At 41.0% G+C, this 14576-nt stretch overlaps 1 protein-coding gene across 1 annotated transcript; it reads left to right on the top strand.

Annotated features, from left to right (window-relative positions):
* Positions 1-295: 295 nt before the first annotated feature.
* On the top strand, positions 296-14489 carry LOC310930062 (sodium- and chloride-dependent taurine transporter-like; the record flags this gene model as incomplete). The annotated part of the gene is made up of 5 exons (XM_083892957.1): positions 296-386; positions 8902-9131; positions 9226-9360; positions 13217-13305; positions 14340-14489. The coding sequence occupies exons 2-5, from the start codon at positions 8903-8905 to the stop codon at positions 14487-14489; spliced, it is 603 nt and encodes a 200-aa protein (XP_083749083.1). The 5' UTR covers positions 296-386; position 8902.
* Between the last annotated feature and the right edge of the window lie 87 nt (positions 14490-14576).

Below are 14576 nucleotides of genomic sequence, written 5' to 3'. Positions count from 1 at the left end.
GAAAATTACTCAAACCTTGAGCAGCAAGAACCTTCATCTGAAGTCAAAACACGGCCAGAATAGCTACAGCGGCGCAGTAAAATAATCTGATGTTATCATCGGGACATGAAGGCATCACACACACACACGGCTCTCCTGTTGCTTTGAGAAGCAGAAGAAGAGGCAGGCCGGTGATTTTCCACTGCCGCTGATGTTTCTGGTCCCCCCCACCGTTGCAAGAGACAAAGGTCAGAAACAGAGGCTTATAAATAGGATAAAATTCAGGCTACCTACGCATCCAGATCTCAGACACAGGGGGACACAGACAAGTGGAAACGGACAAGGGACACCGCTCAAAGGACATTAAAAGGACACAAATAATAAAGAAAATCACATCAGCAGAGCAGGTAAAGGGAGAAGCGGCACCCTCACTGCACGGCTATAAAGCAAAAGGTTGGAGATAACGGTTCTGATGGAAGATGATTTTGAATGAGAATTATGATGTTAATGCATTTATTTCCATTTTTTTTTTAAATAATTAAATTTAATAATAGTCTATGCGTGTTTATTATAACAAATTGCGTTTGTTGCTTGTGTGTTTTTTGGTGGTGTGAATGCATGTGTGTGTGTGTGTTTGTCAAAGAAGATGGGATGTAGATTTAAAGCTAATACTAATTTCTCTATTGTCTTTCTCTGTACGCTCCGGGTTGTGCGCTCCAGGTTGATGATGATGACCGGTGTATTTGGAATGTATTTCTTTCTAAGTGCTTTGAATACAAAGACGAGCGACGTTGATCCTGTGATCTTTGTTTATTTCCCCCCCTCGAACGTGTCTTCATTATATGAGGAGCGCTGTTTAAACACGTGCATGTGCACGGAAGGCATCCATTGGTTTGAAGTGAATTCCTATTTGCTGGTTGTGTCACAGACAGACGTCGTGCGATTTGTCGATGTATTTATCCATTTCAGACTCTCTCTTATACTCCTCTATATAAGTCCTTTGATTTGTGTGCGCCTTTTTTTGTTTTGTTTATTGGTTTCATTTTGTCTAAGACCGTTATTTGTGTCGCTTAAACCGGAGCGGAGAAGGGGGGGGGGGGGGGGGATGCTCTTCAAGCGCACGTTGCACACTGTGCGCTGCCTCCCTGTCTCTCTGGTTCCTCTTGTGGATTTCTCTGCCTCAGCCTCAGTCTGCTCTTGCTTTGTTGAAATTCGCAGCCGAAAGAAAAAAAAGGGCGCAGTCATGTAATTTATGCCCAAATTTTGCAAGTGCACGACGACCGCATGTTACTTGACAGTGTCTGGAAAGCAAACGATCTGCCTCTTTTGCATCTATACCACACATTTCAGGAGACATAACGGTTTCTGCGTGGCGCACGTTTACCTCTATAAACGCTAGTATTGTCATTGCTTTCTGACATCATAGTGTGAGTCTCTGATATGTCGTTTATGACGGGCTGTGACGTGTCACGAGTGATGGCAGGTGCTTCCGTTTTCATTTTTTGGTCTTTAGACCAGACGCAACACTCGATCATTACCAAGAGTTCATTCTTCATTGGCGATGGAATAATTCACCAAAGATATTCACACAGCAATGCATCCTAAACAAAGTAAGTGAATGTATAAAACACATGGTTATTATAGATTATAAATAACCTTTTATTAGTCACTTTTATTAATGTGTTGTTTTACTTGTAACATTTACACTAGGTACTGTATGTTAATGGTGAATTTGCATGTTGCAGCTTCTGACCCAGCCTGAGGCTTATTTTGGCATGATAAAAAAAAACACAAATTCATATAATCAGGTGATTGTACCTCATTTCAGCTGCAATTTCTGCTAAATGAAATGATCTTACTTGAATTGTCACATCGTTGAATAGCTCTATTTGCTCAGTGTGTGGATCTGTAAGTCTGTGACTGTCCTCAAATGAAGCGTAATTATGAAAACAGGCGCCCCTAGTGGTAGTATAATGGCATGGAACAAATGGTTCGTTGTGGTATGGTATGTATTTTGTTGCGTTTCCATCAGGAATAGAGCTGCTCCGTTCGATGTCATTGTTCGTTGTTGTTGCTGTACCATGATGGAAACATAGCTTAAATAACAGCACCGTGGTAGCTTGGGAGTTTTCGTCATCACGTAGCTTCAAAGGATTGCACTTTGGCTTAGTCAAAATGGGTTTTTAGTGTGTCATCATTAGTCACATAGTCATAAGTCTGTAACTTACTGCCTAGTCCTGTGTTTTTCAGCCCTAACTCCCCAACCCTAATCACCCTAAAGGCCACATGATACTATACTTTATACTTCTGCGTCGTGGTGACGGACACTCGCTGCAATTTCCCGCCCGATCAGTAGGGGTCGCTGCGCAAGGTTGTTGTGCTTCTGGCTACAGTGAGCAATGGCGTCCGAGAAAGAAAGAGAGAGAAAGACTGTTGTTGTTGAAACAGTGGCTGTTTCTCACTTTTCTGTGTGACGGAACGCAGTTTTAAGATAATTTGAGGCGAGAAATTGGCCATTTAGGGTCTAAACATGTGCTGTGTGTGTATAGATATGACGTATTTATAGTTCGGCAGCGGCGTTATCGGCGGGGATCAGCTCCGCCTCTGTCAGGACGCCCGGAGTGCACTGAGAGCCGGCACAGAGCAGCTTAGCTCAGCCTGTCCTGAGGACCAATCGCAGCTCTTGCCGTCTCCGTAGTCCCTTGACGGAGTGACGGACACTTAAAAAATATTTCGTGCAGACGGAGACGACGCAGAGGCTCTTCGACAGTCTCTGCGTCGACGCAGAGTCTCTACGTAGCCTACGCAGAGCACTTTACGCAGAAGTATAAATTGGGCTTTACACTTATGCTTAGTTGAATTGAAAAATCCCGGTGTGCTAAAACCACCACCTATGGGTTATATTCAGGCGTTTCAGTCGGAGGACTTGTTGCTCGGTCTCAATTTGACTGTGAATCTATGAGAAATGTTTCCAGTATATCACAGCACTTCCAATCCAATCAGGAAACCAGACTCCACAAAGAGGTGTATCTCTCTGCTTGTAAGGTTAGGTCGATTGTCTGAGAATAAATGCAATCATAAAGTAATGGAGGGAGTGAGGAGGAGAATGCGAGAGACAGGAATGTCAGGCAAAAGGTAGCCAGTTGCATTGCTGATAGCAGCCTTAAACCTCAGTATGCTCTTTACAAATGGTGGACTTCTGGTTTACTCCCTGAAGCCAACCAGAAAGTAAGAATATATTGAATAGCCATCAGTGGGCAAATTCCGCAAGTTTGTAAATTATGTTTTCATTAAGAGGAAAGTAGACGATAAAGCATCACACATAATGTATAAATGGAAATCAGTGTGACTGATACCAGGTATCATTCAACCTGACCCTGGTTGCTGGTGACACCACTAGATGGCACCGGCCAAATCCCCATTTAGGGAGTTTTAAAAACAGGAGCTCAGATTATTATGGGTGACTTCCCAACCAGACACTTGACAATGTATGGCTATAATAATCTTTAAGAAAAGGCACTTTTCTTTACAAAGTTGCAAAGTGCGCCACAAAAGGATAAGCTACAGCTGCAGCTCATGATGCTTTTATTAAAGTTCTAACTTGTTGATTATTCGATTAGTTTTTTAGTCCATACATAGTCAGAAAGTGGTGAAAAGTGTTTTCTTCCCCCCAAACCTCAAACCTCACATGACTTGTTTTATTTAGATCCAAAGGTTTTCACTTTACCGCTATAGCTGACACCCTAGTCAGAGCATGGCTGCCATTTAGCAACGCCACCGGAGAAAAATAATAATAGGGGTGTCATGATATCGATTGTTAATGGAATATCGATCGAAAAAACAGCATTTCGATCTCGACCTTTGAAAGCAAAGGTGGAATCGAGTATTCAACCATGCCACTAGTGTGACGTCCTGCAGGCATGCCAGAGGGGGGAAAAAACCATAGTGTTGTGGTTGTAGCCATTCTAGCCACCTCTTCCCCGCTAACCTGAAGCTGCTGCCAACTAAGAGTAACTATGGCAACTGCAGATATGGGCGACACATCTCGAACCCCCTCCCCGCTAGTGTGGAATTATTTTGCGGTCCCCCATGAGAAACACAGAAAACCACGGCGTGTAAACTATGTCATGTTATCTATGCATGCATCGTAAGGACAGAGACGCAACTATGAAAACAAGTCTCCTCGAAACTCGCGCTAAAGTGATAACTAGCGCTGTTGGCATGTTTGTAACGTCATACGGGAGACCTTATGAGGTGGCAGAAAACCCTGGAGTTAAGCATTTATTGGTTATTGTTACATTCCTATTGTTAATTAATGATTTAAATGTGAGAATAAGGCCTTAGTTTGGTACATTGAAAACAAATGATGGGCATTATATCACTCCTGACACTATTTAGACAATTGAAATGGGAATTCAAATATCATATGAGTTATCATGACATAAAACCAATGATCCAAGTCTAAACTAGACAGGACTAAATTTGGCACAACCATCTTTGCTAAAAGAGAGGGGAAAAAAAGATCAAGGATTAGGAGAATCGTGACACCCCTGATATTTAATGCACTTTAAATGTCACATGACCCATGGACAAAGGTAGCAGAAAAAGAACATCCCAGCATTTCTCCTTGAAAAGAGTTATAGCCCCCCGTGGGTGTCGCACTTTATCTTTGTGCTCAGTCTTTGCATTTGGCAGGAACCCAGAGTTTTATCTGATTATAAAAAAAAAGAATGACTTGAATACATACGCTACTTCCTGTGTGCCAAAGGGCATTTCAAGGGAAACAAATAGGTCCAGTTATGTTAAGTGGTTGCATTTTCATGTACTGGTTGAATGTGCATCATCCTCCGTACATTGACTTGTGAGAAACAGCAGCCTGCCAAAGCTGCTGTATTACCTGCATGCTTGTCTGCTGTTAAATCATGTATTAAGTCGGTAACCTGAGGTAAGAGGAGTGTGTGTTTGTGCCTTGGTGGAATCTCAGGCACAGGCAAGGCAACTTTCTCACAGCCGCTTCTTAAAATGAAAGGTGAGAGAGGCAAATGGAGACACAGTAAATAAACACGCGTACACGGCAGCCAAACTTTTTATGACCGTGCATCCTTGAAAATCACTGCTACTGTACGTATTATATTAACCAGCATGAAACACTGACCCACATGCAGTACATTCACTGTAGTAAGTCAGTGACATCAGATCCACCTCATTAGTCCTTGATGGTTTTGTATAATTGTGTTGTAGATATGGTTTAAACAGCTAATGAAATGACTGGCAGAGTCTTACAGTATCATTTGCCTTGGCAGCCAATGAGGAATGCATTACACACAGTGATTTATAGCTAGCACCAGCAGAAGACACGCTGGCTCATATTGTAGCTGGATACCAAGTGCACGTCTTCATACTCTCACAGGCTGATTGAAGTCATCACTTCGGTGCTAGTTGACTGTTGCCATGATGCTGTTAGACGTGGTTTTTCCAAAGATGTGTTGGATTTTTCTGATCTTTGCATCAAACACACGCTTGAAGAGAGGGTGCTACGTAGAAATGTAGAAATGAATACTGTTGTGATACGTCAATGTGAGATACTGATATTTCTTTTCCTGTTCATTGTTTAAGTTTAAATAACAAATGCACCTGCTCCCATTGCAGCACTGATGGATGTGCGTGTTCTTTAAAGAGGTGTCAGGTTTGACCAGCGCCATCTTGGATTTGAGATAGTAGGGTGGAGTCCTTTCCTGTTGGCCATTAAGATAACGCTTGTTTCAGTCACTTAAGTTTGGCTCCACCTTCCAAACCCAGAGACTATGTCTATACACTGTGATTACCACCTACCAAATCAACTGTTACAAAAGCAGACCCATGTGCAATGGTTTAGATGGCAGGGCGTTTATTGGCAGTATGTCTCTGTTTTTCTTTCACTTTTTTATCTCTTGCTCCCATATGTCTGTCCCATTTTCTGTTAAAACCCATGTTTCTGTCCATTATTCTGTGCCGTCTCTGATCTTGCAAAGATGATTCTTATCCATATCAGTGGCATCTATTTTCACCTCATTTCCTCTGATTCTCACATTGTCCAATTCTCTGACACAATTAAATTTCAGCAACCTAGTACGTGTTTCGGCAAGGCCATGCCTTTTTTTTTGCTTGGTTTTCTTTAACTCCCTTTGTCTTTTCCAGTTAACGTTCAACAGCTCTTTAGTTTCACAGTATTTTACACTGCCCCTTTATTTGTTTGTCTCCGTCTTTGTCGCATTGTCTCGTTTTCTCCGGTTAACATGGTTTTTATCGCACTCTCTACAGTGACGGTGAAAAGAAAGAAAGATGCGAAACATGGAAGGCAGAAATAAATTAGAAAAAGAGAGGAATACAAGGTATACAAGGAGTAGAGACCAAGGAGGGATGAACAGGGATGGTCAAAATAACATGAAAAATTAGATTACGTGGAGAACAGGGAGTGATAGAAGACTGATGGTGGGCTGATAATGAGGATGATGGTGACACAATAGCGGTAGAGAGGTGTGGATTAAGAAAAACAATGAAGGAGGAATGCTTACACAAAGGAAGAAAAAGGAAGATTCCTGTCAATTGTTGGGTGAATAATACACACAGTCAGTGTGTTGTCATCGAGTCTGTAATCCACTGATTTCACTGGGATTCGATTAGATGAAACTTGAAGAGAGGAATAAATGGAGGGGGGGAGATAGAAAATGAGAGGATGGGGTGGTGAACAAAATGTGGAGTAGAGAAGGAGGAGGAGGAGGTGAGGGAGGAGAGTGAATGAAACAGGCGGTCAGCCCAGTGGAAATGTACATGGTCTTAAAATAGGAAAGGGTGTTATGTAAGTGGTGAGGGAGTGAAGTCGGAGAGAGGAAGATATATATATGTATGTGTGTGTGTGTGTGTGTGTAGAGAGAGAGAGAGAGAGAGAGAGAGAGAGAGAGAGAGAGAGAGAGACCGGCTGAGTTCTTAAGTCAGTGTATCCACGTCCAGTAACACACACACAGACAATGAGTCTTAGTGTTATACACTGAGCCTTTGGCCTCAACTTTCAATCGTCCAAAAAATTTCATTGCGGTTCCCACGGCCGGTCTCGCTCTGGAGGTTGTCTTGTGGGCAACGGTTCAACAACAACACCATGTCCAGCTCATATATCTCCTCTGTCATCTGAAACACTCCGATGACTCTCACTGCCTCCATAACTTACAGAAGGCAGATCTCTCCTCGAGAACTGGGAAAATTCCACATCTTGGCTTCTGTGCTTTCTTTGGCTTATTAGCCGTGGCAGCTGCTGCAGCTTACGATCAGCCCTCAATTCGACCAATTTTCTGCCACTTATATGTGTCAGGGTTGTGGCAGGTCCTGAACGAGGCATGAACTACATCATGTAACTACATAATTTCTTGGGGATCCCCCAGATGACACCTGCCAGATCGGATGTGTTCCAAAGGCGCAACTGTCTGGAACACATCTATGAAAAAACATCTTTTAACTACATCAGCCGATTTGGTTTCGCCATCAAGAACTTTATGATGTTGAAGCCCTTCTCAAAAAACATACTTATTTCTGCTACATACACTTGTAATTGCATCATATCTATCCACTGAGCCCACACAAAACACAGGTTCCTCTTGAACTACTCTCTTCGTGGTCAGATGCAGTGATGCAAGGCTTTCTCGCTTTTCATAATGTATTCAAGCTGAAATGTAAACTTGGTTCAACAGTGGTAGTAATAACACATTCTACTGATGGCAACACTTTGTCACAGACAAAAACGAGTCCTCTAGCTGTTAAAGCAGGAAATGCTTCTACACAGTCACTCACACATACAGTCTCTGCACACACACACATGCATACATGTGCACATGTGCGCGCCCCCAACCCCCACAAAGCCAGTGCTTTCAGTTTCCTCTCAGCGTTATTAATTAACTATGTAGGAAGTCAGTCATGAATACTCATTTGTGTATGTCTCTCTTTGTGCAATCATTAACTCGTTTGAGGAAACCTCAAATACACACATAGCTACACATGCGAGGACACTTGCTGCAGTTCGCCGCTGTTTGTATTGTTATGCTGAGTGCACCAATGATACCACTGTAAATTCTTGATTGTGCATGGTGAATGGAAAACAACATGTATGAATCTCTAGGCAGCAACAGGGGGATTTGTCTCAAGTGTATCCTTGTCTTCAGACCTGCAGGAAGACAGTGAATGAATGGCCGAGACAGAAAAGAGAAGATAGTCGATGCAAAGAGATAAAGGCATGATATGTTTAACTGTCTGCACCGCTCTTCTAATGAAGAAGGCAGGCGGAAAAAAAAGAGTTTGGGTTTAGTTAATCTACACAATCTCTTTATTTGCTTTCTGGGCTTTTTTTTTATTTTTAGCTAACCTTTTCATTACTTCGTCTCATACTGGCTTGACCTTGATGATTTGATAAGGCATTTTGCTAGCTCTGGTGTTGAAGATGTGAGAACTATTGCTTTGGTGTCAGGGAAGCAGTTCACATTAAGGTGCAAAATGAAATGTTAATACATGGAGGAATGAGTACGGTTTTTGCTCGTTGCTATTATGTAAAAACAAATTAATTCGACAGCAGCGTCAGCCCACAGTCAGCTCTGTTACTACAAATACATCAAGTTAACCATGCTATAGAAAGCAAGGCTGTGTTCATCAGATAAAAAAACAAAAAAAACAAAAAAAACATTAGTCTCAAGTTTTGAATCTCTCTCTGACCAAACTGTGGTTACATGTTTGAATAAGTCAATATACTCTGTGTAAGCCGATGCAAGCGTTTGTTATTGCTTGCATGGTATCGCATTCTTTAAGCACATGATTTCTGTTGTTTAATAGATTACAAAGATACCATCATTTTTATACATATCATCAATTCAAATCTCTGTATCTTGTTTTTTTTTTTAACAGAATGGCTCAGAAAGAGAAGCTCCAGTGCCTGAAGGATTTCCATAAGGACACTCTGAAACCATCTCCTGGCAAGAGCCCAGGCACTCGGCCTGAGGATGAAGCAGAGGGCAAACACCCCCAACGGGAGAAGTGGGCCAGCAAGTTGGACTTTGTTCTGTCTGTAGCTGGTGGCTTTGTTGGTTTAGGGAATGTGTGGCGTTTCCCGTACCTCTGCTATAAAAATGGTGGAGGTAAGACTTTAAGAAATAACACGATTTCTTTTTCACGAAGAGACATTTCTGTCTCCATACTATTGACAACTGTCCCTTAAATGTCATTTTGCAGGTGCATTTCTCATCCCATACTTCATTTTCCTGTTTGGTGGTGGTCTGCCAGTCTTCTTCCTGGAGGTCGCCCTGGGTCAGTATACCTCCGAGGGTGGTATCACCTGCTGGGAGAAGCTCTGCCCCATCTTTACTGGTATGTTGTGCCGAAAGGATAGGAAGTGTTAAGATAAATATATGTTGTGAATGAGCAGACTATTCATCATTCATTCATTTAATTGTGGTTATTTTAGGGCATTTTACTGTGGAAAAGGGCTGCATATGCCTGAGCAGCAGGTCCCGAGGTTTGCTTCCCACCTGGTTGATTTACTGACTCTATGTCTTGTTCCCCCTTCACTGTCTAGAGGAAAATAAAGTTAGAAAGGCAAAAAATGACAATAAGTTAAATACATTTAGGCTATTTATCCATTTGAATATACCGTATTTGATTATTAAGATTTGTATTTTACTGATACTGCACACATGTAAAATAAAATTTAAAAAAAACATGTATTAAGGAGCCTTTTTCACAAAATATCGCCTGCCCTTTATGACGGTTCATTTTTTAAGTTGACCAGACCACAAATCTCTTTTGTTGGTTCACTCTCATTAACACAAGTTACAGCCACAGTAGGCAGGTCAAAGGCAAAGCCACTGTGCCCGACCTGCTTAGCACCTGACACTGAATTTCTTGGAGCATTGTGCAGCTAAAAAGACATCCTCCAGGTGCATGTGGAGACCAAATACGGAGCAAAATAAATGATAAACTGGACAGAAACACAATCCAAATGACAATTCTTATAGCCATGACATGAATCACATGTTATCTCTTACGTTTGCCATATCAAGACCTGTGATTATAGCTCCTCCCCCAGTCTGCCTAACCCTCATCGTTGTTCAGTCTCACTGATTTCAGTGATGGAGCACAGAGCTCAGTGCCTCCAGCCATTTTTTTTGTCCAACTTCAGGCCATTTTCCAAACCTCTGTTAAATTTCACAGAGGCTGTGCAACATAAGGCTGCGTCACACCAGACTCGCCTCCAGACTGCTGAGACTTTACCCTGCAACTGTTACCAGGCAACCAACACACTGAGGCCTCTATCCTCATGTTTATAAATTTGGTTCAGTAATTTTATCGTCACTGTTTCATTATCTTGATTTAATTATTTACTTGCACTACTATTCTCACTTTCACATGCACACATGTTCTGTCCTCCTTTCAGACATATTATATCCCTCTGATGCCGCGTGCACACACACACACACACACACACACACATACACTCACTCATAAGATGGTGTACAGCTTGTCCTGAATCACACGTTGCTACAGCAACATCGGTGCAACACATCAGAGACAGAGCACCAGAGAAAGAAAATAAGTAGACCAGTTAGCAGAGCAGAGAGGTGGATTGATAAAGACCAGAGATAAAGGGAGATAAATAAAAAAAAGGGGGATGGAGAAGAAGACAGAGTGAGGAGGGGGAAGAGGGAGACGGGACAGCGGATGTAGAAAGGAAAAGTATAATGGTGGAAACAAGGGAGTGAGTTGGATGTGCTACTATAGCATTTTGGAATGTGGTGGTGAGATTAAAGGATGGAACCAGCCCCAAACATGATGTCAAGTGCTGATGAGTTCAGTGTAGCTGTACAAGATGTTCTCTGCTGACGTACAGAAATGTCACACTGGAAACATCAAAAATGTTGACACAGGAATCAACAGGAAAGAGATGAACAAATGATTCCAGCGGCATATTATACCATGGCCTCTTTCTTTAGATGGGAGACATCTTGCATCTGGTGGAAATTAATTCAAGTCTGTCTTGCTTTAGAATAAATCCCTTCCCCAGTTTGGTAGCCTTGGGGTTCAGGAAGTGATGGCGTGCTGGCGACCTCTGAAAGGGTTAGGGTAAGGGAAAGGGAAAGTTATAGTTCCATATTTTCTCCAGCTCTGAGCTGAGATGTGGAGTGGCAATGAGCTACAACTAAATTAGGTAACCAGATGGAGAGGTTTTCCTCTCTAGTCTCCATCCACTGATGGAGATGACTGATAGCTAAGGGCTGAAGAAAACCTCCAGCACATGACTCTGTTTCGGGGTAGAGAAGAAGTCATTGCTTACCATGCACTGTATGTATTTCCTACCACAAACTGAACTTGGCACAACCAATTGTTTCTCTCAAATGATATTTTTAAATCTGTTATTTAATGTGACCTGCAGCCATTACCATGGTTACTGTTGGTCTTCCCTATAAATAAAACAGAAAAAAAAACATTTTACACACACAAGTACTCAGTCAAGCTTCGACACTGTGATCAAATATGACCCAAAACTGTAGCTCATAAATCAGTCTGGCACGAAATGACACTCAATACAAACTCAAATTCACCAAATAGACCCTAAATAAACCCTATTGCTTCTTCCAGTCTCGTTACTGAGAGGTCAGCCGAGGTCAGCGAATGAGCACAAGAAATTACATCATGGAGGCAAAGCATCTGTTTGTTTGATCAGCACTGTTCCATGTGATCTGAACATGCGTGTGTGTGTATGTGTGTACTTGTGTGTGTTACCTCTTTCGGACCTTTTCTAGTCCAAACACTGACCTTGTTCGGAGCAATAGGCCTCATGACACCAAAACCTGGTCCTAAAAAGGCAGAACCAAAGGTTTAGTGTTAGGCAGTAACTGGTGATGGTTTAGGGCATGGGTGTCAAACTCAAATACAGAGTGGGCCAAAATTTAAAACGGAACAAAGCCGCGGGCCAAGGTTGAACAAATGAATCTTTTAATAGGGACCCAGACAAGTTTTGCATTGAATATTGAACAAGCAAGGCTTATATAACTTTATAGTGACATGCAAAATCGAGTTTCAAATAATAATAATAATAATTAAAAAATATCAATGGCATATCAAATAAAATTTAAATAAAACATTGAATGCCTCTTTTCTATTTGCAGCCTTCTGAGGTAAATATCAACATTAACTTTTTCCACAAGCTAATAAATTTGAAAATACCGCTATACTGACCATCAAAGTCGCCAAATCGCCGGCTAAACTCAGCGTGATTGCCGCTGTATAATACCGGCGGGCCAGCTCTAATGTTAATTTGATATTGCCTCAAGGGCCAAATGAAATTACACGGTGGGCCAAATTTGGCCCGCGGGCCAGAGTTTGACACCCATGGTTTAGGGGTTAGGGATGATGCTTTTTTTTAGGCTGTAGTGTCCTGAGATGAATAGCTGTGCAAACCTATGTGTGCTTTTAGCTGAGTAATTAAATGGACATGATATGAAGGCGAAGTAGTTCACACATGGGGTTAAGGGTTCATGTACACACACATACACAAAGACACACTTTATCTCAAAGTAGCAATAACAAAGAGACACATACAGACAGACAGACCGACACACACACACACACACACACTGTGTTTACTACCACCTGTGTCTCAAGGCCAGTATTGACGCAGCCGATTGCTCTGGTAAATGTGTCAAATCAAGTGCAGAGCAACACCAGTGAAGGTTAAATCCCTAAAACACGACCATTATAGGCCCGCTCTGTGTCTATGTGTGTGTTTTACAGCAGGAAAAAACACCACCCACAAACAGGAAGTAACATGTTGTTGTGTTTATCTTCTAATCAACACTTGTTAATGTTCTCATTTTATTAAATATGGTATTTGTTTAATATGTGTTTTAATCCTGCTTTGCTGTCACATGCGGCTTGTTTTTAAACTCTATAACTTCTCTGTGAAATAAATAATACACTATTTCTGTTTTTATCAACTTAATCGTTTTTTTATTCATTGTTGAATACTGCATTTTATTTTACGCAGAGTAACCTATTTAATTCTAAAAAGGTATAAAGAAACAGCGGAAAGCTTTTCAGTACAAACAGCGGTTCTTTCAAAAACACACAATGACATTATTTTATGAACATACTGTGATCTATATTGCCTTTTGACCTTTCCCTGTTTCCGTCCTCTTATTGTCATGACCTTTTTATTCCCCTCAAGGTATTGGTTACGCCTCCATTGTGATCGTTTCCCTTTTGAATGTCTACTACATCGTCATCCTGGCCTGGGGCCTCTACTACCTGTTCCAGGTATGTTTTAGGGAAAAAAACAACAACTAATAAACAAAAAACATTGCATTTGTAGAGATACTGAAGATGATTTATTTGGTCAGTTTGGCATAGATTTATTTTTACCCTCAGGATTGACTAGAAGAATGTTATTTTTGTTGTAGAAACTTTTTTTTCCTGGAAAATCTTCTGAATATTTGGATTAGGTTTAAATATTAAAAATATAATAGCCATAATTTCCCATCAAAATCCAAGGATTATAAAAAGTGAAATATTTTTAAATGTCCTTGATGAGGTAGTATATAAGTAACAGAGAAAGTTATGGTTAGTTAGTTAACAGATACACTTTGGGGTTATTTTACTAATGTCATGACACATGTGTGAGTTATTCTTTTAGTTTATTTAGATTTTTTTTGTGAAAACACAAATAGCATAAAATCCAGAAAAAAGGGAATATTAAAAGAGAAGAGGTCAAGAAGCCACAGACTTATACAATAGACCTCATCCTTCTTTCTTGTCTAGTAGTCCTGAAGGGTGAGTTAAACTAATGTCACTGTCACACAACAGACGATATCTCAAGATACATGGAGATATAATGTTAACCCAAACAACAGCACTATAATACACTGTATTATTAGTAAATAATAACCAAAATACTGACCGAAAAGTTTTACAACTCCATCTGGTCAATGTTCGCTGTAAATACCTCTAGTAGCGATATGATTGGAGATGAAACAGCCAATCTAAATTTAGCTTCTCCAAGTCTCTGATTGGTTGATTTTGTGGCACATTTGTAAGAGGGGTTTATTATTGCACGTTAAAATGAATAATTGCAAACACGATAATTCATGTATTGACCACAGAATATATTTTTGTTTGCTCAATTTAAATTATGTTTTGCTCGCGTATAATTTCTCAAAATCTCACATTGTTCCTTCACAAATGTGGCCCAAATATAACGCGATAACTTTGAACGCTAACCTCTTGACTGGAAGAGTGGCTGTCTACATGCTAAGAAACACTACTATAAATTGTTGCTTTTTGTTGCATTTCAGTGTTTTCAGCCAGAGCTTCCCTGGGCCAAGTGCAATCAGCCGTGGAACACCGATCGCTGTATCGAGGACACCTACCGCAATAACAAAACCCTTTGGCTGGCTTCCAACTCCTCCAACTTCACTTCCCCTGTCACCGAATTCTGGGAGTGAGTTACATTAAAACCTTACACACACTTACATTTATATTTGATTATGTTTTACATATTGAAAGAATCTTTGCAACTGTGAAGATGTGCT

The sequence above is a fragment of the Microchirus variegatus genome (genome assembly GCF_963457635.1).
Source record: "Microchirus variegatus genome assembly, chromosome: 7".
NCBI lineage: Eukaryota > Metazoa > Chordata > Actinopteri > Pleuronectiformes > Soleidae > Microchirus > Microchirus variegatus.
The sequence above is the reverse complement of the archived record's forward strand: the minus strand, read 5'-3'. Positions and strand labels throughout refer to the sequence as shown.